Source organism: Dromiciops gliroides, chromosome 2, assembly GCF_019393635.1.
Source record: "Dromiciops gliroides isolate mDroGli1 chromosome 2, mDroGli1.pri, whole genome shotgun sequence".
In the NCBI taxonomy this organism is placed as follows: domain Eukaryota; kingdom Metazoa; phylum Chordata; class Mammalia; order Microbiotheria; family Microbiotheriidae; genus Dromiciops; species Dromiciops gliroides.
The window spans coordinates 609,431,058-609,455,518 of NC_057862.1; the positions used below are offsets into that span (position 1 = coordinate 609,431,058).

Genomic DNA, 24,461 nt, shown 5'->3' on the forward strand with positions numbered 1-24,461 from the left:
GCTTTAAAAAAAAATTCGTTTTACAAATACAAATGGGAGAGGTATAACATGATAACTCAGATAAAAAAACAAATAGAATTCTCGTAGAGTACAGAGTCAATTTCAATCTGTGGTGCAACATATCAGCTCCAAAATTGCAATATGTGAATGAGTATGAATTAAGAACGGTAGCATCCAGAATACAAAAGGCCATTTCATGTCACATCTGGAGTATTTTGGGTTTGAGCACCACATTTTAGGGATGGTGACCTCAAAACCATGACATACAAGGATTGGTCAAAGGAATTAGAAATGCTTAACATGGGGCAGCTAGGTGGCGCAGTGGATAGAGCACCGGCCTTGGAGTCAGGAGGACCTGAGTTCAAATCCGGCCTCAGACACTTGACATTTACTAGCTGTGTGACCCTGGGCAAGTCACTTAACCCCAGTTGCTTCACCAAAAAAAAACAAAAGAAAGAAAGAAGAGAAAAAATGCTTAACATGAAGCAGAGAAAACTTGGAGCAAGGCAAGCACATGATAGCTTTTTTCAGGTCATGTAGAACAAGGGTTGAACTTGTTCTTCTAAGGCCCAGAGCAGAGAACTAGGAACAACAGGAGGACACTTCAGAGAGGCAGGTTTCAGCTCATTGGAAGGAAAAATCTGAACAATTAGAATGTTCCAGAAGTTGAGTCAGCTCTCTTCAGAGGTTAGTGAGTTCCTCTGGATGACGACATGTAATGTTGAGGAAGGAGCACTGGATTTAGAGTCAGAGGCTGATGTAAAGATAAAGAGTTAAGGATCTAGGGTCAGAGGTTCAGATCCCTGCTCTGTCACTTATTACCTGTGTGACCTTGGACAAGTCACTTTATTTTCCTAGGCTCCAAATTCCTCATCTATAAAAGGAGAGAGCTGGACTAGATCAGGGCTTCTTAAACTTTTTCCACTCATGACCCGTTTTCACCCAAGAAATTCTTATGTGACCCCAGGTATATAGGTATATAAAATAGGTGTGCATAACCTCTTACTGCTGCCAAATTTGTAGCTACCCCCACATTGAGTTACATGACCCCATATGGAGTCATGACACACTAGTTTTGCCAATTGCTAGCACGTTTGTCACTTGGTCTTTTCTGAGCCTCAGTTTCTTCAACTTTAAATGAGGTTTGGACTAGATGACTAAGGTCCTAAGGTGTGATCCAGCTGTCGATCAATCAGGTAACAAACATTAAGCATCTACTCTGTGGCAGGCACTGTGCTAAGTGCCAGGGATACAAAAAGAAGCAAAAGACAGTCCCTGCCCTCCAGGAGCTAAATCTGTGCCTAGGAATCTTGTACAGATTGAACTGAAGGGCTTTTTAAGCCCCTCCCCACTCTCGGAGTCTGTGATTAGCCCCATTTTCAGAAGTGCCTTGCCACCAACACACTCTAAATTGGTATCCAGTTGGTAGAGAAGCCCAAGTTTCTCCTGACTGCAAATTCCATGATTTTTTCCCCCCAGCATATGTTTGTTCTCTGTCTTTTAGGGCTCAGCCAGAGATGGATCTACTTAATATTACTATTTCTCACCTTGCTCATTTGTTCTCTTGGTCCAGGTGGAAGACGACTTTGTGTTTGACAAAGGTGAAGTGAACTTTTGGGCCGAGACATTGACCTATATCAGTCACCTGGTCAAGCACTTGTCTCCCCTCTGTAAGAAAAGCTGGCCTTCCCAGGATCCCCAGGAGCTCAGTCAGCTGAGAAAAACGGCATCCCAGCAGTTCCAGCACCTAGCCCAACTATCCAAAGAGCTGCCTCCAACTCCTGAATTCTCTAAGACTACTGACTATATGAGACTGTGCATCCAGAAGGAAAGAACTTTAGCATGCCTGAAGATGCTAGACTTTCTTGAAGGGAAAGTAGAGAACCCCAGTCCTGGGCTATTGAGATTACCCAATCTGTTGTCATTTAATTCTACAGAGAACAAAGCCTAAATCTACAGAATGAGGTGGGAAAGGGATATGTTGTGGAGTTGGGGGATTATCTTCTTGCACTGAATACACTGGAAATGTTACCTAAATTAAAAATCCTTTTGTTCACTGTGCCCCCTCTGGCCCAGTGAGGTGGACCAAGTGTCCCTTCAGAAAAAAAGGGATCTTTCTTTTTAATACATTTACTCAGTTCTTGCAAGCCAGCTAACTTTATTGCAGCAACTGTTGGAGGTGGAGCCATTAAACTTGAGATTTACCTTGTTCCCAGGTGCAGGCCACCTGCAGGCCTGAATTAGCTATTTTCTTCCCTAGAGTCTAGCTTAACCCTGTCTGCATTCCCCTTCAGCCCTCATGTTTTTAACGTGATTTAAAAGGGGTGGTGGGGGGGGGGGAGACCCTCATTAGGATTCTTTGATCAGATTCTAAATTTTATTCCATTTTAGTAAAGAAGGAAATCTATTCCAAATGTTTCCATTTTTAAAATCTGAGTGAATGAAAGAGCAACTTCATCCAGATGATTCGATTGTGTAGGAGACCTGCAGTGACCTATAATTTTAAAATTATATTTTGTCCCAAATCATTAAAAGAACCTTATGGCATTTCTTTGTCTCCTTCCCTCTCCTCCAACTTTCACCTCCCAAGGTGTTTGATCAAAAGCAGTCACTGAGAAGTCTGATTGTAGCCTGCAAAAAAACTAGCAGCAAGCTCTTAGAAAGGGTCATTGAAGGTCCTGGCTGGGAGAAGGATTATTACCTTCCCTCCTTATATTTTGCTTGATGAAAGTGACAAGAAGTTTCTCATTTTTTTTTTAATTAAAAAAAATTTTTTTTTGAAGCTTCTCATTTAAGAGGAAAAACCTCTCTCAATGTCTCTGTCTCCCCCTCCCTCCCTCTCTCTCCTCCTCCCTCCCTTCCTCCCCCTCTTCCATCCCCTCCCTCTGTGTGTCTGTCTCTCTCCTCTTATCCATTTATTTGAATGATAGAAGCTGGAGACCTCTAAGAATTTCTTGCTGCCTCCCAGAACACCCAGCAGGTGGCACCCTCGCACGAGTTTTGCGAGAACATTGAACTAGGGCAAAGTTTCTCTTTTTTCCCTTTAATTTACAACTTCAGAAGAGTCACAGATTCAGTCATTTCAATATTAAGCAACCCAGGATGTGTTTTAACAGCAACCAGGTTCATTCTTCAGTTCAAGCCAACCAAAAAAGCCACGTTTTTAGTCTTTGTGTGAAAATTAATAGGTATTTCATTAGCATCTGGCAAATTAGTGTTTCATAATGTTTTCTTAAGAGATCAATTAAAGTTATTTTAATGGTTTGTTAAGGTCTGAGAGGCATTTGTGGGAGTGAAAGTGTTTGAGATGCTCATTTCCATTGCTGGAGAGTAAATGTTGAATATTTAATATAGCATTGGGGAGAGGGGGAAAACCTGTGATGTCCAGGGACACTTTACAAATCCAGAATTCCAGGGGGCGGCTAGGTGGCGCAGTGGATAAAGCACCGGCTCTGGATTCAGGAGTACCTGAGTTCAAATCCGACCTCAGACACTTGACACTTACTAGCTGTGTGACCCTGGGCAAGTCACTTAACCCCCATTGCCCCACCAAAAAAAAAAAAAAGAATTCCAGAGTATCTTACTGGCTTGGGGAGATGTCTGAGGCAGTGACTAGGCCCGGGTCACAAAGGTAGTTCAGGTCAGAGTTGTGTCTAAAAGCAAATCTTCCTGATTCCAAGATTGGCCCTTGGAGTTTATTTTCTGACAAGGCAGCCCAGCATAGTAAAGAGAACACTGGCTGGGAAGCCTGAGACCTGGGCTCTAGTCCCACCTCTGCTACTAACCAGTTATTTGGTCTTGGGTGAATCCTGTCATCTCTGGGCTTCTCTTTTCCTATCTGTAAAACAGGGGGGTTTGACCCAGTAATAGCCAAATGTTTTTCTGTCATCTGATTCTATATACTTAGTTCCCACCACTGGAATTAAATTCAAATTCAATGTATTTTTGAGATAGAAAACTGTCTTGAGTGTGGCTTCCTTAAAATGACAGGGGTGACACTGCATTGCATATACCAGAATCGATTTGTTTATGGTGCTGCCTGAAATATCTGGTTTGACCACAGGGAAGTCCAAACTCACTAAAAAAGTGGATAACTTGCCATTTTCCTTTTGCCTATGAAAAGTTTCCCAAATGAGAAGTCAGTAGGGAAGTGAGAATGGTGGTGGGGAGGGGGGGGCGTTGCTAATTCTGGTATCCCTGATGTTGTTCCAACCAGAGAACTAACTAGCCTGGGGGATGGACAGGCTTTCATTTTATTTCTGTGGGTTTTTTTTTTTTAATGCTGCTGCTACTGACTCCAACAGCAGGATCTAAGGAAAACTCAGATTTCACACTATAGTAATGAATTCTCCAAGGAAAAAGGACTGGAAACTTTCTGAGATTTGACAGAGGGTCTGCGATTTCTAAGAACAGGCATTCCCTCTACCATTGCCGCCTCACTAATTTAGGAAGTGGTCTGGTGGGGTTTGATGATTGAATGAAAAATCTTCGCCGGAAGATAACCTATGAATCTCTTCAAACCTAGGTAGGTTTGGTTCTTAGACAAAAGCTAGGCAGTCTGATTCTACCCTGGATGCTGAGACTTTCCAGCTTGTCGGAACAAAACCGGCACCCCACCTTTGAGAACCCAGGGTCACTACCATGTACCAAGAGAACTTTGATGAAGGGTAACTATTATTATTATGTTATGATTATTTATTCACTGTCCCATCTGCTTCCAGCCACTTAGTTCTAGTGTCCACAACTTGAGAGACTAGAGCTGAGAGCCTGCTCTTATCATTTTGGTGGAAAGAAAACTGGATTTAGTCTGATGACTTCCACTGTGGCCATTCTTTTATTATTTTATTTATTGATAAAATTTATTTATTATTTTGCTCTGCAAAGGAGTTTTGATTTTAACGATTCCTCCCAGTTGGAGGACCAACCAGGTCTGAGATTCATGGGATTGGAGCTAGAAAAAACCTCAGATCCTCTGGTACAACTTCATTTAACAAATTAAGAAACCTGAGGCCAGGATTAAGTGCAATGACTTGGTCAAGTTCACACTCTGCCTGCGCCTTTACTTGCTCACAGGAGGAACCGCAGGTCTTTGACTAACGCACCGGAGGAAGGCAAAACCGGCAATCTGGGGACTTGGATCCACTGGCCCCTACGGGGTAGTCAGTCACCTTGTGACCCGGCTCCCGCCGGCTCGGATCCCCTGCTTCGCCTGCGTGGCTGGGCAAAGCTAAAGCTCTCGTGGGCGGTGCATCCCCACCCCAGGCCCCTTATTGGGAGCACCTGACAAAGCGAACCCCCCCGGAAGGGAGGCGGGAAGGTGGGGGAGTAAAGGGCTCCCCGGCTCTAGCCAGGCGGAGCGCTAGAGGGGGCTGTCTCCTCGGCAAACAGGGTCCTGACGACACAGATTTGGGCTCCCCCTGATTCTGCCACCCCAGCTCAGGCCGGCGGAAGGCGGGCGTGGCAACCGGGTGCGGGGCTGAGGCATGAGACTAAGGGACTAGTCAGTTTTCCCCCCTCCCCCGGGTCCCAGACAGCCAGGACGTTGCGAGCACAGGTACCCGGGAAGTTGGGCGCAGAGGGCAAAGGCGGCCGGCGTCAAGTCCTCCGAAGAGCCCAAAGAGGCTAGAGGAGAGGAGCTGCGAGAATAGCCATTGCCCCCTAAGTCCTGCCCCCCTCACCCTGGCCTCGGCTCGGGCTCCCCCGCCCGGGACGGCCCGCGCCACTCACAGCGCCTTTGGCCCCGGCTCAAGGTCTTGTGATATGATTAGCGAAGCCAGCTCCTTGTCCTCTGACACACAGCCCCGCCCCGGCCCGCTCGGGCCCTGTTTACAGCGGGCCCCGGCAGGGGGTGGCGGGGCGGAGCCTGGAGGACCCGGGCTTTTCTAGCCCAACCCAGCCTTATGCCCCCTCCACCCCTCGGAGCAGGCGCACTTCCCTCCGGGCCTGGAGGAAGCCCCCACCGCCTTCTCCACGTGTTACATTGCCGCACTTCCTCCCCAGGAGCTGCGGAGCCGGGACCCCAAGTTTCCAAGCCTCCGTTTAGGGGTTGAGATGCTGCAAGCGCCTACCCCCCCCTTCCTTTCCGTCCTCCTCCCTATACTTTGCAAACTAGGCATAGGCTACGTGTAAAACTGCAATATTCTAGCGTCTTGCAATCCCTCCTCCCGTCCATTGATAGATCTAGTATTAGTGCGGGGTCCCGGGAATAAAAATATCCGGTCCCTGGGGGCGTGGGCAGCTTTCCGGGCTGCTGACCCTGAGCCACGTTTAAAAGTCCCCGGGCTCAGCAACGCACGAGGCCCGGGAGGCAGAGAGGCGAAATGTACTATGCCCCACATGGCTCGGAAGGCTTAGCTTCTCCCCAGCCGCCGGCGCTCGACCCGCCCTCACCGTCCTCCCTCCCTTTCCCGGGCCCGCCCAGCGGGGCCGGGGCCACCCCCTCCGACTCCCCCGCCCGCTGGCTCAAAAAAAAAAAAAAAGAAAAGAAAATTGGCGGCAGCCTATGGGAGGACTCGAAGTCCCATGACGTCGTGGGAGCCGGCTGGGAGATGTTGCCTAGAGACCCCGGCAGGCTCAGCGTTCTGTCCCCTCCCCCGACCGAGGCCGTCTATATAGGGCGAGGACTCGCCAGGCACAGAGTTCCAGCAGTCCGCTTGCTGTGCCCTCAGCTTTCGAGAAGTGGGTTTTTTTGGGGGGGCGGGGGGAGGGAAGAGGGAAAAAAAGAGGAGAGGCTTTTAAAAGCAGATTTTTTCTTTACCCCGGACTCCAAAGAATTCCAAAGCTTAACCTCCGTTGCCCAGTCTCTCCACCCCCCTACAAACTTTTTCTTCCCCTTTTCACCCTTCCCCCTCGCCCACCAGCCGTCGTGGCTCATCCCAAGCCCTGCTGGACAGCGGGGTCCTTGGGTTCCTCCTGCATCTACGACTATCACAGGACCTAGAAACATGTCGACCACACTTTTGTCTGCCTTCTATGACATCGACTTCTTTTGCAAGGTAGGCGAGAGGGCAGACAGGGAGGGAGCCCAAAAGCTTTCAGCTTGAAAACTTTTTCTCGTACTGTTTTTGGGGAGGAGTTGGGGGTGAGGATCCTGCCCCACCTTGGTCTTCCCCGTTGGGTCAGTTCCCGGAGTTTGCAAAGTGTTTTAGTAGCCGGGAGGAGAAGGGAAGAGAAGGGGGGGCGGGGACGGAGAAGGAAGGCGAGGCATTACTAACTGCTCCCAGGGCTTGTGCGTTCAGCCCAGCCTGGGACCGGGTTTCCTCGTCGTGTGTTTACAGGGGCAGTGTTTGCACAGCCCCGGCTGCTTTTCCGCCTCTGTCCCCGGGATGGGGAGGGGGTGGGCGGTTGGGTCCGTGGGGTTGCAAAAGGGCTAGAACTAAGGCCCAGGAAATGGAGCTGCGGTGATGGACCAGCATGCTTGAAGCTGAGAGCGAGCAGGGTGGGGGAGGGAGAATCAATGCAAACTTTTTCATTTGGTCTCTGTACGGGTGGAGGGACTAGAAATTGAAGGGACAAAAAAAAAAAAACAAAACCCCACGGCCTGGAGTCTCCGAGTTATTCCGCAACTACCCTCCCGTCTCCTCCTCATGCCCCGGCCCCCACCCCCACTCCCTTGGAATTGTCCTCTGCCTCCTCCCGTTTTTTCATCTCCCCTACTCCCCTCCCTTTAGCAGACGGAGAAATCCCTGACCAACCTCAACTTGAACAGCATGCTGGACAAGAAGGCCGTGGGGACGCCCGTGACCAACTCCCCCAGCTCAAGCTTCACGCCGGGATTTCTCCGAAGGCACTCCACGAGCAACCTGCAGGCCCTTGCCCACCCCTCCCCGAGCCCGGCCACCGGGCCCGGCAACTGCTCCCCCAAGTTCACTGGCGGCAACAGCTGCGGCGGCTCGGGCGGCTCGGGCTCGTACAGTAACCTTAAGGAGCCGTCGGGGGGAGGTGGCAGTGCCAGCACCACGGCCCTGCTCAACAAGGAAAACAAATTCCGGGACCGCTCCTTCAGTGAGAATGGCGACCGCAGCCAGCATCTCATGCAGCTGCAGCAGCAGCAGCAGAAGTCGGGTGGCGGCTCCCAGATCAACTCCACGCGCTACAAGACGGAGCTGTGCCGCCCCTTCGAGGAGAGCGGCACCTGCAAGTACGGGGAGAAGTGCCAGTTCGCCCACGGCTTCCACGAACTGCGGAGCCTGACCCGACACCCCAAGTACAAGACGGAGCTGTGCCGCACCTTCCACACCATCGGCTTCTGCCCCTACGGGCCCCGCTGCCACTTCATCCACAATGCCGAGGAGCGCCGCCCCTCGCCGGCCGGGGGCGCGGGGGGCAGCGGGGGCGACCTCCGGGCCTTCAGCCCCCGAGAAGCCCTGCACTTGGGCTTCCCGGCGCACCCCCGGGAGCCCCGGCCCAAGCTGCACCACAGCCTCAGCTTCTCAGGCTTCTCCTCGGCGCACCACCAGCACCCGGGCGGCCTGGAGTCGCCCCTCCTCGAGAGCCCCACGTCGAGGACCCCGCCACCGGCCTCGTCCTGCTCTTCCGCCGCCTCCTCCTCGTCGTCCTGCTCCTCCGCCTCCTCGTCATCCTGCTCGTCCTCCGCGTCCTCCTCGTCCTCGTCCTCGGCCGCCGCCCCCTCCTGCTGCTCCCCGACGGCAGCCGCGGCGGTGGCGGCGGCCGCGCTGCTGTACGGGGCGGGCGGCGGGGGCGAGGACTTGCTCTCCCCGGCCCCGTGTGCCGCCTGCGCCAACAACGCCTTTGCCCCCTTCTCGGGCCAGGAGCTCAGCAACCTCATCACGCCCCTCGCCATTCACACTCACAACTTCGCCGTGGCCGCCGCCTATTACCGCAGCCAGCAGCAGCAGCAGCAGCAGCCGCCGCCCACCGCGCCCCACCCGACGGCAGCCGCCGCCGCTGCTGCTGCCGCCGCCGCTGCCGTAGCTGCCGCCGCCCCGGCCTCCCCCCCCTTCAGCTTCCAGCCCCTGCGCCGCCTGTCCGAGTCGCCCGTGTTCGACGCGCCCCCCAGCCCCCCGGACTCGCTGTCGGACCGGGAGAGCTACTTGAGTGGCTCCCTTAGCTCAGGAAGCCTCAGTGGCTCCGAGTCCCCGAGCCTCGACTCCGGTCGCCGCCTGCCCATCTTCAGCCGCCTCTCCATCTCCGACGACTGAGCGAGCAGAGCGGCAGCCACACGAGGAAGTTTGGGGGTGGGGAGGGGGCTGGGGTAGCTGGAAGGGATGCCCCTCTCTTCCCCTCTCCCGGCCTGGCCGGGATGGTAGATGGGTCTAAGTAAGGAGGGGAAAGAGGGATTGGGGATTTAGCAGCCAAAAACAGACTGCAGAGCCCTAGGAGGACTTGGGGGATCCCAGCTCTATGAGCTGCCCCTCCCCCCCTTTTTTCGGTTTCCTCTTGTTTGGGGTTTTTTATTTTTTATTACAAAGTTGAATTCTCGTTTAGCAAAAAAAAAAAAAGCCCAACGAACTTTTTTGTATTGAGATGAACAAAACGAATCTATATTAAAAAAACAAAAAAACGGGCAGATGTAACGGGAATAGAACAAACCACAACCAAACATTTATTTTTCTAGACCTTGGATGAGTTTTGAACTTTGGGGGGAGGGGGGGATCAACCCAGCACCAGCAGCTACCACCATTCCATCTCTAACTTTGAAGCATTAGTCACACTGCACTTAGGTGTGAACTGCTTGCTCTTTGGAGAAGTTTCTAATGGTCATTTGTCTTTGAATACAGTGTAAACAAACAAAAAAAGCCACATTACTAAACTATAAGCTTATAAAATCCAACGACCTGCCAAGAATATGCCTTGATAACAGTGCTGTAGTTTTTTATATAGCTATATATAATGTGCTTAAAAACACCACCCTTCCATTCCAAAGTCGGTTCCATCACCACCACCACATAGTGGATATTTCTTTTAGAAAAAAATGTTGCCTTTGCTTTCTTGGGAAGCACTCAAACTGAGTTTAGTTTATAATTGTTGACAAATAACTGCTGATTTTTGTTTTGTTTAAGCTGTTTGGAGTTGACTAGCACCAATATGGAAAAAAAAACCCTATTTAACTTATTTATTATCTTGTGAAAAGTATACATTGAGAATTTTGTTCATACTGTATTTATCTGGTATGATGAAAAGCAATAGATATATATTCTTTTATTATGTTTAAATTATGATTGCCACTATTAATCGGCAAAATGTGGAGTGTATGTTCTTTTCACAGTAATATATGCCTTTTGTAACGTCACTTCGTTATTTTATTGTAAATGAGTTAAATCTTAATTTAAGAGATTGTATGTAATATTTATTTCATTAATTTCTTTTCTTGTTTACGTAAATTTAAAGATTGCATGATTTCTTTATAGAAATCTATCTTGATGCTGTGGAAGTAGTTTGAGGAAGATCTTTCTGAGATTTCTTAGAATGTATTAAAAAAAAAAAAAGATTGTAGCCCGTCCAACTTTAAAGAAAAAAGAACCACATACTTTGCAATCAGACTTCAAAGTATCAGACTTTTACCTAACTCCAGCTTTACAAATCAACCAAAAGTATTTTTTGTGGCCTGATTCCACCAATCCCACTGTGATATACCCTTGAGTATAAAAAAAGATGTAGCAATAATTGAGGGGCCTCCAGTATTAGTCTCCTAGTGCCTTGGGAAAGGCCCAGACTTGCCTTAAATCTTCCTCAACCAAATAAGTATTTTCTTTCTTAATGCTTGAGAGAATTTGAATGTAGGGATGGGTTCAACTACAAAAATAGAAAAGTTTTACCACTTTTTATTAAATATACGCAGAGGCCACCTCTTGGATCTGAGACCTTATTTTGTAGTACATGAACATGCCTTTTTTTGTTATTTCAATTCCAAAACTTGTAATTTTTTTTTCTTTGTAGAAAATCAGGAGTTCTCCCTCTCTCTTCCTCCCCTCCCCCCCACCCCAAACTTTCCTGGACGGTGGATGAATGAATAAGTAGCTTGAGTCTTGTTTGTACATAGGGACAGAACGGAGCCCTATGTACTCTTTGGACTACTTAAACAGAAGTATGTTTTTGAATGTATAACTAAAGAGTAAGTCAACTTGAGTTGTAATATATTTTGGGGAGCCAGTTCACTACAATAAATTGTGTGACTGTAAACTTTGTACTGTAAATGTTTTGTAGTTTTCCCCCAATAAAATTTTTGGAAAAAAAATTCAAGTATTTTAATGCCAGTGTCCATAAAGTGGTGGTTTATTTCTCCTTGAAGTGCCTTCATTGTGATCAACTAAGTTTTAAAGCATTATACACTAACTCCATTCCTCAGAGGTGATTGTGGGGAGCTGGTAAAACAGTGGGTTCCAGAAGCTTCTGAAGTGCCAATGCATGCCCCCATCTCGTTATCTCAAAACATACAAACAGCTAGCTTCCTCTTTGGGTTGGGAGGAGAGATTTCTCAGCTCTTTGTTTTGGTTGCCTTCAAAGCTGCTTATTAAGTGCTTACATTTAATTAACGTGAGGTCTTGGTAAAAAGTTTATGAGTGAAGATAGCTTGCCTTGTGAGGAAACCAGGAAAGCAATGTACATATATATGTGTGTACTATATACACAGGAAAAAAAATATGAATGATCCCATTCTCTAATCTCTCCGGTTTAAAAAAAAAAGGCCCCAGAAAAGGCAGGGCTTCCAGATCTAGAGGAATTAGGTGGCTTGGAATTAGTGTCTGCATTGCTATGGATAAGGTGCAGTCGGGAGGAGGGGTGGAGAGGAAGGGGGTGTGGTTTCCTATGATTCAGGCCCTCACGTGACAAATACTGGAGGTTTCAGAGCTGTTCACAATTTCAACAGGACCTCAGGGATTTGGCATTATGGGAATCCCTTTGTCAGCCTGATGACAGACTTCAAGTTGGGGGCTCTTCCACCACCTTCACCCTTCAATAGGAAGTAGAATGTTGGGGCCAGGACCTTTTGGAAACAAAAGTGATGTAAGGAATTGTGGGGATTGGGGGAGGGGAATTAGAAGGGGGGGGGGGGAACCTAAGGGAAGGTTAAACAAGTTAAACTTATCTCTGGGTGGGGTTTGTTTGCCCACATAGCTTCCTCAGGGAGTAAGCACTCAAATTATAGGAAAGGAATTGTTAGCTATGAAGACAATCCCCACTTCTCCAGCCTTGAAAATGCAATTGGTGACATCGATCTGTCCATCAATTACCAATTAAGTGAAGCTATAATGGCTAAAAACACACACCCCAAAACCTGTTGTTTAGAAGGGAAAAAAAACACCTTTGCACATTAGTTTGTAAATCAAATTAATTTGTTGTTTTGTTGTTTTTTTAACCACCCCTATTGAGACACTTTCTCCAGAATAGGTTAGGGAAATTTAGCAATTGGTTATTTTCTTATTTTCCAAAGCAGCTGTCCTTTTTAATCTCTTCTGTAGACCTTTATTAACTACGCTCTTACTGTGACTCACCGCTGAGTTTGGGGCTTTGGGGTATAGATATGAAGCCTTAAGAATCTTGAAAGTTGTCAAACAGCTGTTTCACATTAAAGATGATTGCACTGGTGTGTTAATTCAAGTGGGTTTCATGTGTGTGTGCTCGCGCGCGTGCGCGCATCCTGCCACAATAGTATGGATAACAATTTCAGAGTCCTCCCAGATGACTGGTCTCTTGCTGTGTGCATCAGTTTGAAGAGGGGGGAAGGGAAGGGAAAGATTGGAGAGCAGACCAGAAACAGCTTCCTGCTGTTGGTCCCTTATTGTAAGGGATAAGCAGTTTAATACAGGTTGTTATTTATGCCAATGTGCTTTTGGAAATACATGTTTTCCTTCTTTGACCAAAACTTCTCCTCCCCACCACCACCCTTTTCACCCTCAAGTAAATCTGATCAAAAAGTTAAAATGCTGAATTTTTTTGTGCCTTCAGCCACAGTCATTTTTTTTTTTTTAAATGAGTTTGAAAGTGCAATTGTCAGGGCCCGCAAGTGGCCTTTTACTAGAGAACTTCAGGGAGCTTGTAAAGCCCAGGCAGACTATTCAGAAATGAATGGCCTTTTCCACAAGATCAGTGCAATCTACATAACAATACATTGTCTTCCTCCAGGAACTTGAATGTCTGTGGAACTCCCAAAACCAAAACTTCAGTCTCTCCCCTTGTTAAAAAGCTGGTTCTTTTTTTTTGGGGGGGGGGGGTTTGGTGTGTGAACTAGGGGCCTCTGGGAATTTGAAAGCAGAAGGACTCTTTGGAAATTTAAAATAACAACAACAACAATAATAATACCCAAAGTAAAAGTTGAACTTACAAGTATAAGTCATGATTGTCATGTCGGTGTCTCCCTGGTAACTGAACCCAACCTGGCTCCCTCCCAGGCAGGGAGGCATTACACCCAAGATAAAATTTCTACAGTCATTTGTGAAAATGAGCCCAGAATGAGATGTTGTTTGGACCCTGCAAATAGGAGTGTTAGGGATGGGCAATTTTTTTTTTTTAAATCAGTATATTTCTCAGTCAGCTTTTAAAATTTAAAGTCTTCCAGATAAAAATGTGTGTGCATCATACACTTATTTTCCATTCCTCCCACTCTGAGTCTGTGCAGTTGTGTGGAGAGGACAGACAAAAAAAACCATTGAGCAGGCCAAAGCTGACAGTCTTGCATGTCTGAATAGATTGTACAACTGGGAACGCTGGAGCCTCACTCAATTACCCCGGGCAGCTACTGCCCTCCCTCCCCAGTGCCTTAGAGAGAGCTGGCTGCTTGTCCATTTGTCCTAACCCTGGTGCACTGAGGGCCTCAGCTTTTCAAGCTTCCAAAGTGAGAACTAGAAAAGCACTGGGTGAGGAACTGGGGAGGAAATCTACCTCCGTGTTTGTTTGCATCTGGGGCTTGGGAAACATTTGTTTACCCCCAAAGTCAGATTTTAGGTGGCAAGTGCTAAGTAGGTATGGGAACTAAAACTTCCTGAATTTTCTTTGGGCTAGAAGTTTGGTCTCTAGGGGGGCGTGACCATTGTGAGTTAAGATGAGGGCTGTGGCCCTCTGAGGTTTGGCACAATGATTGATAGAGGTTGGGATCTGGTTTACCTACCATTAGTGAAACCTCTTTCTTTTTTTTTTCCTGGCTCATGAGACCCTCAGCTCATATTCTGTCTTCTGCAAGAGACCTTTATATATGTTACATACATACTTGCATGTACGCATGCATACACACATGCACATATACTCATATACATACATACATTGCTTTATGTGCATGTGCATGTGCCCATCTATCTGTAATGTGGTTGGAAGGTAATCTCAAAGGAAAGGCACTTGGGAAAGGGGAAGGGGCCCTGGAAAAGGTTTCCTGTAGAAGGTATGTGTAGGTATGGTATAGTAAGGTAAGGTATATGTATGTGTGTGTATATCCACATATATGTGTGTGCACATATGCATATAGAAAGCATCTAAAATATATGTATATAAAGGTCTCTTAAAGCATATATACACACATCCACATCTACATATGCATATAGAAAATATCTAAAATATATATAAAGGTCTCTTAAAGCATGTAGATATACATACATATTTACATACATAAACATGCATATAGAAAATATCTAAAAGTGTATATAAAGGTCTCTTAAAGCATATATACATACATCCACATCTACATATGCATATAGAAAATATCTAAAATATATATAAAGGTCTCTTAAAGTATGTCTGTATACACATATCTACACATACATATCTACATATACACACATAATATATATGTGTGTGTCTGTCTCTATCTTGCATGCACAGTTATTTGCATGATGTCTCTCCCAGCATAATGTGATCTCCTTAAGGGTCAGGATCGTGATTTTTGTTGTATCCCCTGTGATTAGGCCTGTGCTGGTTCCTAGTAAGCATGAATGTTTGTTGATTGACTGTCTGATTCATGCCCCCAACACCCACTGTCCTACAAGTTGTGCTGAGCTGTTGTTGCTTGAGAAATCAGGCCCTGAGGCAGTTCCTGTTTGGTTCTGCTGGCTTGCTGGGGTTCTCTGGGGAGGCCAAAAGGGATGTCAGGGGCAGGAGCCAGAGCTCGACCTGTGGGCTGGATGCAGCCAGAGCCCAGTGGAAGAGACCAGAGAGCCAGGAGGAACCCATAGGACCTCTGGGGCCCACCCCTGGTGCTTTTTGCTTGTTTGAAAAACCTGGTTTGACCAGTTCTCCCAACCTCACTTACTCCACAGTACCAATTTGCTCGCAGGTCCCAAGCAGCCTTGAAGTCAGGAGTAATTAAATTCAAAGAGTGTCTGTGTGTGTGTGTGTGTGTGTGTGTGTCTGTGTGTGTGTGTCTGTGTCTGTGTCTGTGTGTGTGCACGCATGCATGTAGGACAAGCAAGTCAGGAGAGAACATTTCATTTTTCGTAGTCATTTCTTAATTTTAAAAACTTCTTTCAAAACCAGGAAATGTCAGCCCGAGCTGTTAAAAAAAAAAAAACACAACACAAAAAAAACCAAGGCTTCCTGTGGGGTGGGGCAGGGAGAAGGAAGCAGCCTGCTTGACCAAACCCTGTAACCCCAGTGGAGAGCCCTGGTCTGCTGTGCCCTGCCCTACCCTACCAGCCTTGGGTCTGCATCACCTCGGGAAAGCAGCTTTGAGGGTTAGGAGGACCTGCCTCAGAAACAGAGCTGTGCCTTGGTCTGACATTTTAGGGAACAATTCATTCTTTTTTTTTTCCTGAAAAAGTAGGAAGGGGAGAGGGGTGGGGGTGGGGGCGGGGATTTATTTTCATTTTGGCAGAGTCAAAATAGCTTGGTCTAATGGAAGGCCTTGTGTGCTGGGGGGGGGGGGGGTGTCGGTGGGAGGCAGTTCTGAAATAGAAGAAGAGATAGTAGAGGCCCGAGAGAGACATGAAAGCATATTCGCTCGGCGAAACAGAGTGAAATATTTCTCTAAAAATAAGCTTTGCTTTAGTTGTGGATTCCTCTGACAATTCGGCTCTTGTGCGGGGGCTTAGTTGGCTGGAGGAGCTGTGTGGAATTTTTAAAAAGTGAGTGTTTCCCAGCTGTGGCCTTGGAAAGTTTTTTTTTTTCCCTTTCCCCTTTCTGTTTTCCATTTATTAAAGCTTCCAGTTTCCGGTTCATTAAAATTATTTTCAAGCAAAATATCTAGCCTTGGTGATTCTTCAATGAAATGAAGAATTCATGATGAAACCCAGGCCTGAGAAAGAGACGAGTTTGCCCCATCCTTTCTGCCAGTGACCCGGAGCAGAGAGGGCCTATTGGTGGCTGGGGAGAAAGCGGGGCTTCTCCCAAGCTGGGGCACAGTGGGGGTTTTATGGGAAGGCGGTGGGAGTGGAAAGGCCAAGAGGGAATCCAGCCATGTGTCTTTGAAATGCAGGCCCAGTGACTTACCTTAATAAATCTCTGCTCTGTTCCTGGGGGAGGGGAAGTTGTTTTCTGAATAATTTCTAAGCCCAGGACCACTTGAGAAGGAACTACAGAGTAATTTGAAACCTTGATCCTTGCCCCCCCCCATAGCTAATAACAGAGATGGGGGTACCTTTAGAATAGTTGTACTGCAGTGGAAATACAGAGATCCCGTGTTAACCAGATGGTTAACCCTTTTTTGCTTTGCCTGAATCTGGCTGCTACTTAACTCCAATTCTAATTAGTTCCATAAAGTATCCACTCAGTAATCCAGCCCTGAACTCGATGAAATCTCAGGTTTGAAATGGACCTCAAAGGCTGTGTGCAGTCTGAACAGTGCCTGGCACATAGTAGGTATTTAATAAATGCTTCAGCCACTCCATAGACATGAAGTGCCTACTGTGTGATGGGCGTTGTGCTAAGCTATGGAATACAAAGAAAAGCAGAAGACAGTCCCAGCTCACAAGGTGCCCACAAGTCTAATGGGGGAAAGACTCGACTTGACTAAGGATCCCCTCAATCAAAGACCCAACAAGAGGTCCTTCATCCAGGCTTTGTTGGAAAACCTCCAAGGGGGGCTGGGGGAGGAAGGGAGGGAACAATATGCAGAGCCAGGACACTTTTGAATAGCTCTAATGCTCAACGTTTGTTTGTTTGTTTGTTTGTCTTAAATCTACTCCATGGGGAAAAAAATACCAGAATTTCAGAGCCTAGAGGTCATCTGATCCATTTCTTTCCTTTTAGAGTTAAGGCAACTGAGGCAAGCAGCTGTGCTCAGATTCACAGGTGTCCTGACTCCCAGCTGCCCAGTGTGCTGCTCTGCTAAGCTGTGGAGTTAAGAGAAGATGTGACAAGTCCTAAGTTAAAGAATTCGAAATTCTAAGGCCGCCTAGGGTGAGAGGGGAAGAAGTCAGCTCATTCCTTAGTATTTGAGCTTGTTCAGTCCAAAAAAGGAATTCATTCGGACAGAGCATCTTCTCGAATTGGCCTCGAGAAGTTTCAAAGGGCAGGGCAGGCCCCAGGAGTTTCCTTTAGAAAAATCAGGACATGGATGCCAGTGACTAGCATTAACCTTTCTGGACCTCAGTTTCCTCATCTGTAAAATTAGGTAATTGAACTAGTTCAAGCAGTCAGCATTTTGTTTTTATTTATTTTATTTGTTTTTTTAGTGAGGCAATTGGGGTTAAGTGACTTGCCCAGGGTCACACAGCTAGTAAATGTTAAGTGTCTGAGGCCGGATTTGAACTCAGGTACTCCTGACTCCAGGGATGGTGCTCTATCCACTGCACCACCTAGCTGCCCCTTATTTATCATTTATTATAGTTATTACATTACATTATTTTATTGTCGAATTCTGTCTAGAGATATGAACTTGGCCAGGTCCTTTACCCATCTGGCTTTCAGTTGGATCATCCACTAAATGATGGACTTTGGATTCTTACCCTTCAGGCAGTCCTGTGGAGCCCATCTCAGAAGAATGTTTTTAAATGCACAAAATGAAATGCATAGGATTACAAAGGAAACCAATTACATTGAATACGGTTATCAAAATATTATTAAAAAAAAAAGTTCCGGGATACCAAGTCAAGAACCCCTTGGACTAGGGGATCTCCGGATCCAAGGTCATTTCCTGCTCTGGGATTCAGTGTCCTGTTAAGTGCGATCTAGTCCTTTGCTAGGTAAGCAGGCAGGGTCACACAAGTATAAGTTGTGTAACTCATAACCTGGCTAAACCCAGAAGGAAGACACCCAGGGAAAGTTAACTAATAATCTCTTAAGTTTCTTCAAGTTCTAAAGTTCTGTCATTCTCAGGTTTCTTACAAGTAATAATAGTCAGTTACTTGCCTCCCACCCCTCAGCAACTCCCCCCAGTTTCATAAACACAATAGCATAGACTTTTCCCCCTTCCATTACCCTACCCATCTTCCTGCCCTCCACACCTTCCCCAACTTTTGGCTGCTTCATGAAAATTTTCTCTTTCTTTATCCTCTTTAATGGCTCATAGGTCATAGGACTTAGAGCTAGAAATGACCTTCCAAATTGTCTAGCTCAACTCCTCATTTTTCAGAAGAGGAAACTGATACCAAGAAAAGAGAAGGGACTTGTCTTTTGCACAAGGTCACGCAACTACTCAGTAGCAAAAGCAGGATTCAAACTTGGGTCTTCTCACTTAAAAGACAGTTTTAGTTGTTGGGTTTTTCCCCTCCTATCATCCTATGCTGCCTTTAATAGCCTCTTTCCCAATTCCTCCTCCCCTTTGGGACATGGACTCCAGCCCAGAATGTTTTTTATTATCCCAGGTCCCTTGCCCTATGTACAAGTTGTGTCTCTCGTTCCCTCTTCTTTCTTAGGCATGAACTTTTTCTTTCCCCTAAATAATGTTTCTTTCTCTCTCTCTCCTTTGACTCCCAGATCTCAGCATAGTTCCCCTTCCCCCTCAGAAACTCCCAATCCCCCAGAAATCACAGCTCCCTTTCCCTAGTTCTCTTTTCCTTCTTGGACCTTTCCCAGTTCCCCTCTTTGCGGGATTTCTTATTTCTCAGACATGATTCTTTTTGCCAATTTCCTCTGTCTTCTTGGGGCCCTGATCTCCTATTTTCCCCAACCTGGTTTCCCCTCCCTCATGGGACCCAGATCTCAGCCTTGTTTCTGCTCAGGTCTGGGAATCTCCAGTCCTCTGGAGGCCAATTCTCTTTTTCTGATCCTCTTTCCTTTTGGGGACCTGGATCCAGGCCTAGCACTTTGAATGGCCTCTTATCCACCAGCTATATGTCTTTATTGTCCAGTTCTGTCTGCCCTCTCAGAGTGCCCTGATCCCTCAGTCATTCAGAAACTAATTCTCTCTTTTGACTTCCTGACCCTTCTAAGATCCTGATCCTGTCATTGCCTTAGCTCCAGACCCCATTTCTGTCTTCCTTCTTAGGCCTCAGATCTCCTATCCCCCATAAATCAGTCCTTCCTCTCCTCCAGGACCTGATGTTGCCTAATCCCTAAACCGGCTCTGGACCTCAAATCACTTCAGAAATGAATTCTCTCCACTAAAACAAAAACAAAACAAAAGGGACAGCTAGGTGACGCAGTGGATAGAGCACTGGCCCTGGAGTCAGGAGTACCTGGGTTCAAATCTGGCATCAGACACTTAACACTTACTAGCTGTGTGACCCTGGGCAAGTCACTTGACCCCAATTGCCTCACTAAAAAAAAAACAAACAAAAAACAAGAAATGAATTCTCTCTCTCTCTCTCTCTCTCTCTCTTCTGCCTGTCTGTCTGTCTGTCTTTCTCTGTGTGAGTCTCTTCCAACCATCTGGGACCCAGATCTCCCAATCCCCTAGAAAATAGTTTCTTTCTTTCTCTCTCTCTCTCTCTCTCTCTCTCTCTCTCTCTCTCTCTCTCTCTCTCTCTCTCTCTCTCCCCCCCCCCCTCCCCCCTCCCTTTCCCTTTCCTTCTCTCCCTTCCTCTCTCTCTCTCCCCCCACACACACTTGTTTGTTTCAAAACTTCCCGCAGACCCTCAGATAATAGCTCATTCTTTCTCTGGTTCTCAACCACAAGCATTTCTTTAGTACCTCCAACATGCCAAGTCCCATGCTAAGAGCTGGGGATCCAAATAAACAAAACTGAGATGTGCCTCCTCTCCTGAGCTTGCATTCTGCTTGAGGGATAAGCAGGTCCACAGATAGTCCCTCCTCCAGATCACTTCTGTATTTACCTAACAACTGGGAAGACAGAAAAGAACTGGAAGTAGGTGGTCATTGAGCTTTGTCTGAAACCTTCAGATTCTAAGAGGGCAGGAGGAGCAGCATTCCTGGCATGGGTCACAGGCTAAGGAAGGGTCAGAAAGGAATGGAATATAAGGGGTAGGAAATGGCAAATAAGCCATTTGGGCTGAAGCATTGACTGTATGAGGGTGAAGTCATTTCTAACCAGTTTGGGTTTCTTCTAGAACATAGACTTGGGCCTAATCCTCCCTTAGGTCCAGAATCTTCCATCCCCTCACCACATACCAGTTCAATCCCCCCCCTAGGGACTGCTTGGGTTTTAGCCCAAGACCAATATAACTCATCCCCGTAGTCTTCTATATCTTTCTGGTTCTCCTCATACTTTCTGAGATCAAAACCTTGGTTCAGTTCTTTCTTGGTTCTCGTGTACCTCAATCTCTGCAGAAATCCCCTTTCTCTTTGGTTTCCTTCCTCCCCTGGAACCTCCTCCTGTACTGGGCCTGGGAGGTATGGCGCCTCACAACTGTCTTCAATCACTGAATATGATGAGTAAATACTACAAGGCAAGATAACCAAATGACCCATGAAGTAACATCCCCTTGTTGCCCATGGGAAGACAGGATTTTTACAGTGGATCACCCCAAGGGCTTGGAGCCTTTAGATCTTTTCATTTTACAGGGCATCCCAGAGCTGTCCATCTGTTATCCCTCAGTCTTGCTACTGACTTCCTTTTCTGGTTAAACTTCCTTTGGTAGTATTTCTTACCCTTCTTCTTCTTGGATGTATGTCATCGTTGGCAATATGTTGCAGCTCCTGCTTACCCTCGCCATGCATATCTCCCGTACACTTTGGGTGACCCACAATTCTGATGCTTCAGACCTCAGTGGTAACTCATGGTTTCCTTCTTCCTGTTTATTTTTAGGCCCACTGTGATATATGTCTATAAATCACGGAATGTCATTATCTCAGGGGACTCAAAATTGGGGGTCATCCAAAGAGCAATAGAAAGACCCCTGCCCCAGTGGATATCAAGAGAGCAAAATACATTACTCATAATGACTGAGGTAACAAAGAGGCATCAAGGACAGGGGTGTAAGACCAGAAAAGGCAGTAGGGTCAATTATAGCTAGAGAAAGATAATAGATATTTTGCTGACCTCCTCAAAATATGAAGAGACTCAAAGTGTGTCCTCTGACCCACTGAGCAGAAGAAGGATTTATGTAAGGCTGTGGACAAGAATCATCCAGGATGAGAATGCATGGATGGGGGCAGCTAGGTGGTGCAGTGGATAAAGCACTGGCCCTGGATTCAGGAGGACCTGAGTTCAAATCCAACCTCAGACACGTAACACTTACTAGCTGTGTGACCCTGGGTAAGTCACTTAACCCCAAATGCCTCACCCCCCCCCCCCAAAAAAAAAGGAGAATGCATGGATGGGTGGCAAGTTGCACTGGTGGAAGCCGTATCAATTGGCATGGTCAGTCAAGTTCTGGACTTGGAACCAGGGAGACTCTGGTGTATTTGACCCTTCTGATACTTACTATGTGAACAGGAGGCAAGTCATTTCACTTCTCTGAGATTCTGGTTCCTAATCTACAGAATGGGAACAATACCTGTAGCCCTTCTCTTGGGGTTATTTGGGGGACTCCAGTGAGATAATGGATGCAAAGTACTTTCAAGTCTTAAAGACCTATATGAATGCGAGGCATTGTTGTTATTAATAATAATATCATTATCATCATCTATCCAAATATTGACATGCTAACACCATGCCCCTCACTGCATAAGAAAGAGCCTAATAAATGCTCTGGAATCTCTAGTGGTGTGTGATAAATGTTTAACAAACCAGCTTTATGGGTGTGGGGGGACATGTACATGACATACTTCTAAGTTTAATCTGCAGTATTAATATTTTCTCCATCACTTTTTTAAGTCTAGGTAAACAACAAAGGAATAAATCAAATCCTGATTGGTGATGTTTGCTGAATTCTAAGGTGTAAGTGCTCACACCTTATGGTATGGGCTGGTTCTAGTATACCCTTACATTTAGCTTTCCATTTAATATCTGTTTATCTATCTCTGTATCAGTATAACTGTGTATCCATCCATCTGTTTATCTACTATCTCTCTCTGTCTCTCTGTTTCTCTCTCTCTCCCTATTACAATTCCAAGTTGAATGGCTGACTGAAGAATTGTACAAAACTATTCTAGGCTCAGTGGTGTAGAGAAACAAATTTTGTCCTATACCATATTCATTTACAGAGCAGCTAGGTGGTGCAGTGGATAGAATGCTGGATCTGCAATCAGGATGACCTGAGTTCAAATCAGGCTTCCTGTGTGACCCTGGGCAAGTCACTTTTACCCTGTTTGCCTCAGTTTCCTCATCTGTAAAATGAGCTGGAGAAGGAAACGGTAAACCACTCCTGTATCTTTGCCAAAAGCAAAACAAACAAACAAAAAAACCCAAAGGTTGTCAGGAAGTGTCAGCCATGACTGAAAATGACTAAATAACAACAACAAAATATTCACTTATGTCTGTGCCAATTCAGAACTTTCTCTGGAAGCAGAGAAACCAGTGCAAAGATCTAACCTCTGAGCCACCCTTTTCAATCTCTATGCTGATCAGCAAATATTTACTGAAGTTCTGTGGAGCACACCCAGCCCTGTCTGTCCTAAGCATTGTGGGGGATGCCACATGAAGAAACAAAACTTAAGACACTTGAGGGGATAGGGAGACAGGCCCTGGCATTCTGAGTTCGGTGCCACTGGAGCTCAGAAGAGGAAAAGCTGATCTCTGTAGGTGGGGGGGGGGGGGCCCTGGACTTGAGCTGGAAAGATGTTGTTAGTGAAAAAGAACAGCCCTCTGTGGTTATTCCAGAGGATGAAAGATGACCTTTCCATAAGACTCCTCCAAAAATCCTTAGGATCAGGGGCAGCTAGGTGGCACAGCAGATAGAGTGTGGGCCCAGAGTCAGGAAGACCTGAGTTCAAATCAGGCCACGTGTGTGACCCTAGGCAAGTCACTTGACCCTAATTGCCTCCAAAAAAGAAAAAATCCTTAGGATCATTGATTCGGAGACTTGGGAGGCCATTGAATTCCCCTTATTTTACAGATAAAAACCCAAGGCCAGGGGGCAGCTAGGTGGCGCAGTGGATAAGGCACCAGCCTTGGACTCAGGAGGACCTGAGTTCAAACTCAGCCTCAGACACTTACTAGCTGTGTGATCCTGGGCAAGTCACTTAACCCCTATTGCCTTGCAAAAAAACAAACAAACAAAACCCAAGGCCAAGAGAAAAGTCAGGACTGGCTCAAGGTCACAAAAGGAAAGATGGAGAGTCCAGATCCAACCACTCTGATCCCGGATTCAGTGCTCTTCCTTGCGTACTAGTTAGCCTGAATTCTACTTTCTGTTTGTAGAAGTTATAGGGTTTTGGAGTTGGGAAAGATCTTGGAAGTGGTCAGGGACACAGTGTGGTTTGGTGGAAAGAGCACTGATTGGCCGTGGAGTCAGAAGACCTAGGTTCGAATCCCACCTCTGATATTTTACTACGTGCCCGACATTGGCCAAATCACTTAGTCTGCCTCAGTTTCCTCATTTGTGAAATGAGGGGATTGGAACAGATGGCCTAGGAAGTCCCTTCTGTGAACTTCTCCCTTATCCATTGGCCTTGTCCCTCTGATTTGTTTATGGAGGAAGGCTGGATCCATTTAGGGTTTCTCTTGGTGGGTAATGGGATGGTCTTTTGACTGTGTCTAATTTCCTCCAGACTACTTACTTTCCAGTTTTTCCAGCAGTTTTTGTCGACTGGAGAGCCCTCGCCCCAATAGCTGGGGTCTTTGTATTTCTCGTTGTGAAGTCCCGTCTGTTTGTCTAGTCCAACCATCTCATGAAACCAGTGAAGCCCCAAAAAGGGAAAGTTATTTGAGAAGTAGCATGAGGAAATGGATAGATGGAGAGAGTAGGAAGACCTGGGCTTTGAGTGCTGATACTTATGGGCTATGTGACTTGTCCTCAGCTTCCTTCTCTGTAAAATGGGGCATCCCAAAAGCCTTAGTGCAGTTCTCAGCTACTCAATAAAATCAAATGAGAGAACAAACGTAGAATGTTTTTTGAAGCAGGGTGGTGGACCAGTGGGTAGAGTGCCAGGCCTGGGGTCCAGAAGACCTGAGTTCAAATGTGACATCAGACACTTTACTACCTGTGTGACCCTGGGCAAGTCACGCAACCTCTGTCTGTCTCAGTGTCTTTAACTGTGAAATAGGGATAATAAGAACACCTACTTCTCAGAGTTGGGAAGATCAAATGAAATACTATTTTTTTTATGAGATACTATTTGTAAAGTTCTTAACA

At 46.5% G+C, this 24,461-nt stretch overlaps 2 protein-coding genes across 4 annotated transcripts in view; both read left to right on the plus strand.

Moving 5' to 3' along the window:
* The window catches only part of THADA (THADA armadillo repeat containing), a 458,536-nt gene extending 454,452 nt beyond the window's left edge, over positions 1-4,084 (plus strand). For both annotated transcript variants that reach the window (XM_043990158.1, XM_043990159.1), the window contains exon 38: positions 1,574-4,084. In XM_043990158.1, the coding sequence (XP_043846093.1) occupies positions 1,574-1,951 (378 nt within the window). In that variant the 3' untranslated portion in view covers positions 1,952-4,084. The remainder of the gene's footprint in view (positions 1-1,573) is intronic.
* Positions 4,085-6,655: 2,571 nt separating this feature from the next.
* Positions 6,656-10,893, plus strand: ZFP36L2 (ZFP36 ring finger protein like 2). 2 transcript variants are annotated; one of them, XM_043988616.1, is made up of 2 exons: positions 6,656-6,995; positions 7,671-10,893. In XM_043988616.1, the coding sequence occupies exons 1-2, from the start codon at positions 6,945-6,947 to the stop codon at positions 9,159-9,161; spliced, it is 1,542 nt and encodes a 513-aa protein (XP_043844551.1). In that variant the 5' UTR covers positions 6,656-6,944; the 3' UTR covers positions 9,162-10,893. The 2 variants fall into 2 exon arrangements, with proteins under 2 accessions (XP_043844551.1, XP_043844552.1); XM_043988617.1 differs by having other exon boundaries at positions 7,674-10,893.
* Positions 10,894-24,461: the final 13,568 nt, after the last annotated feature.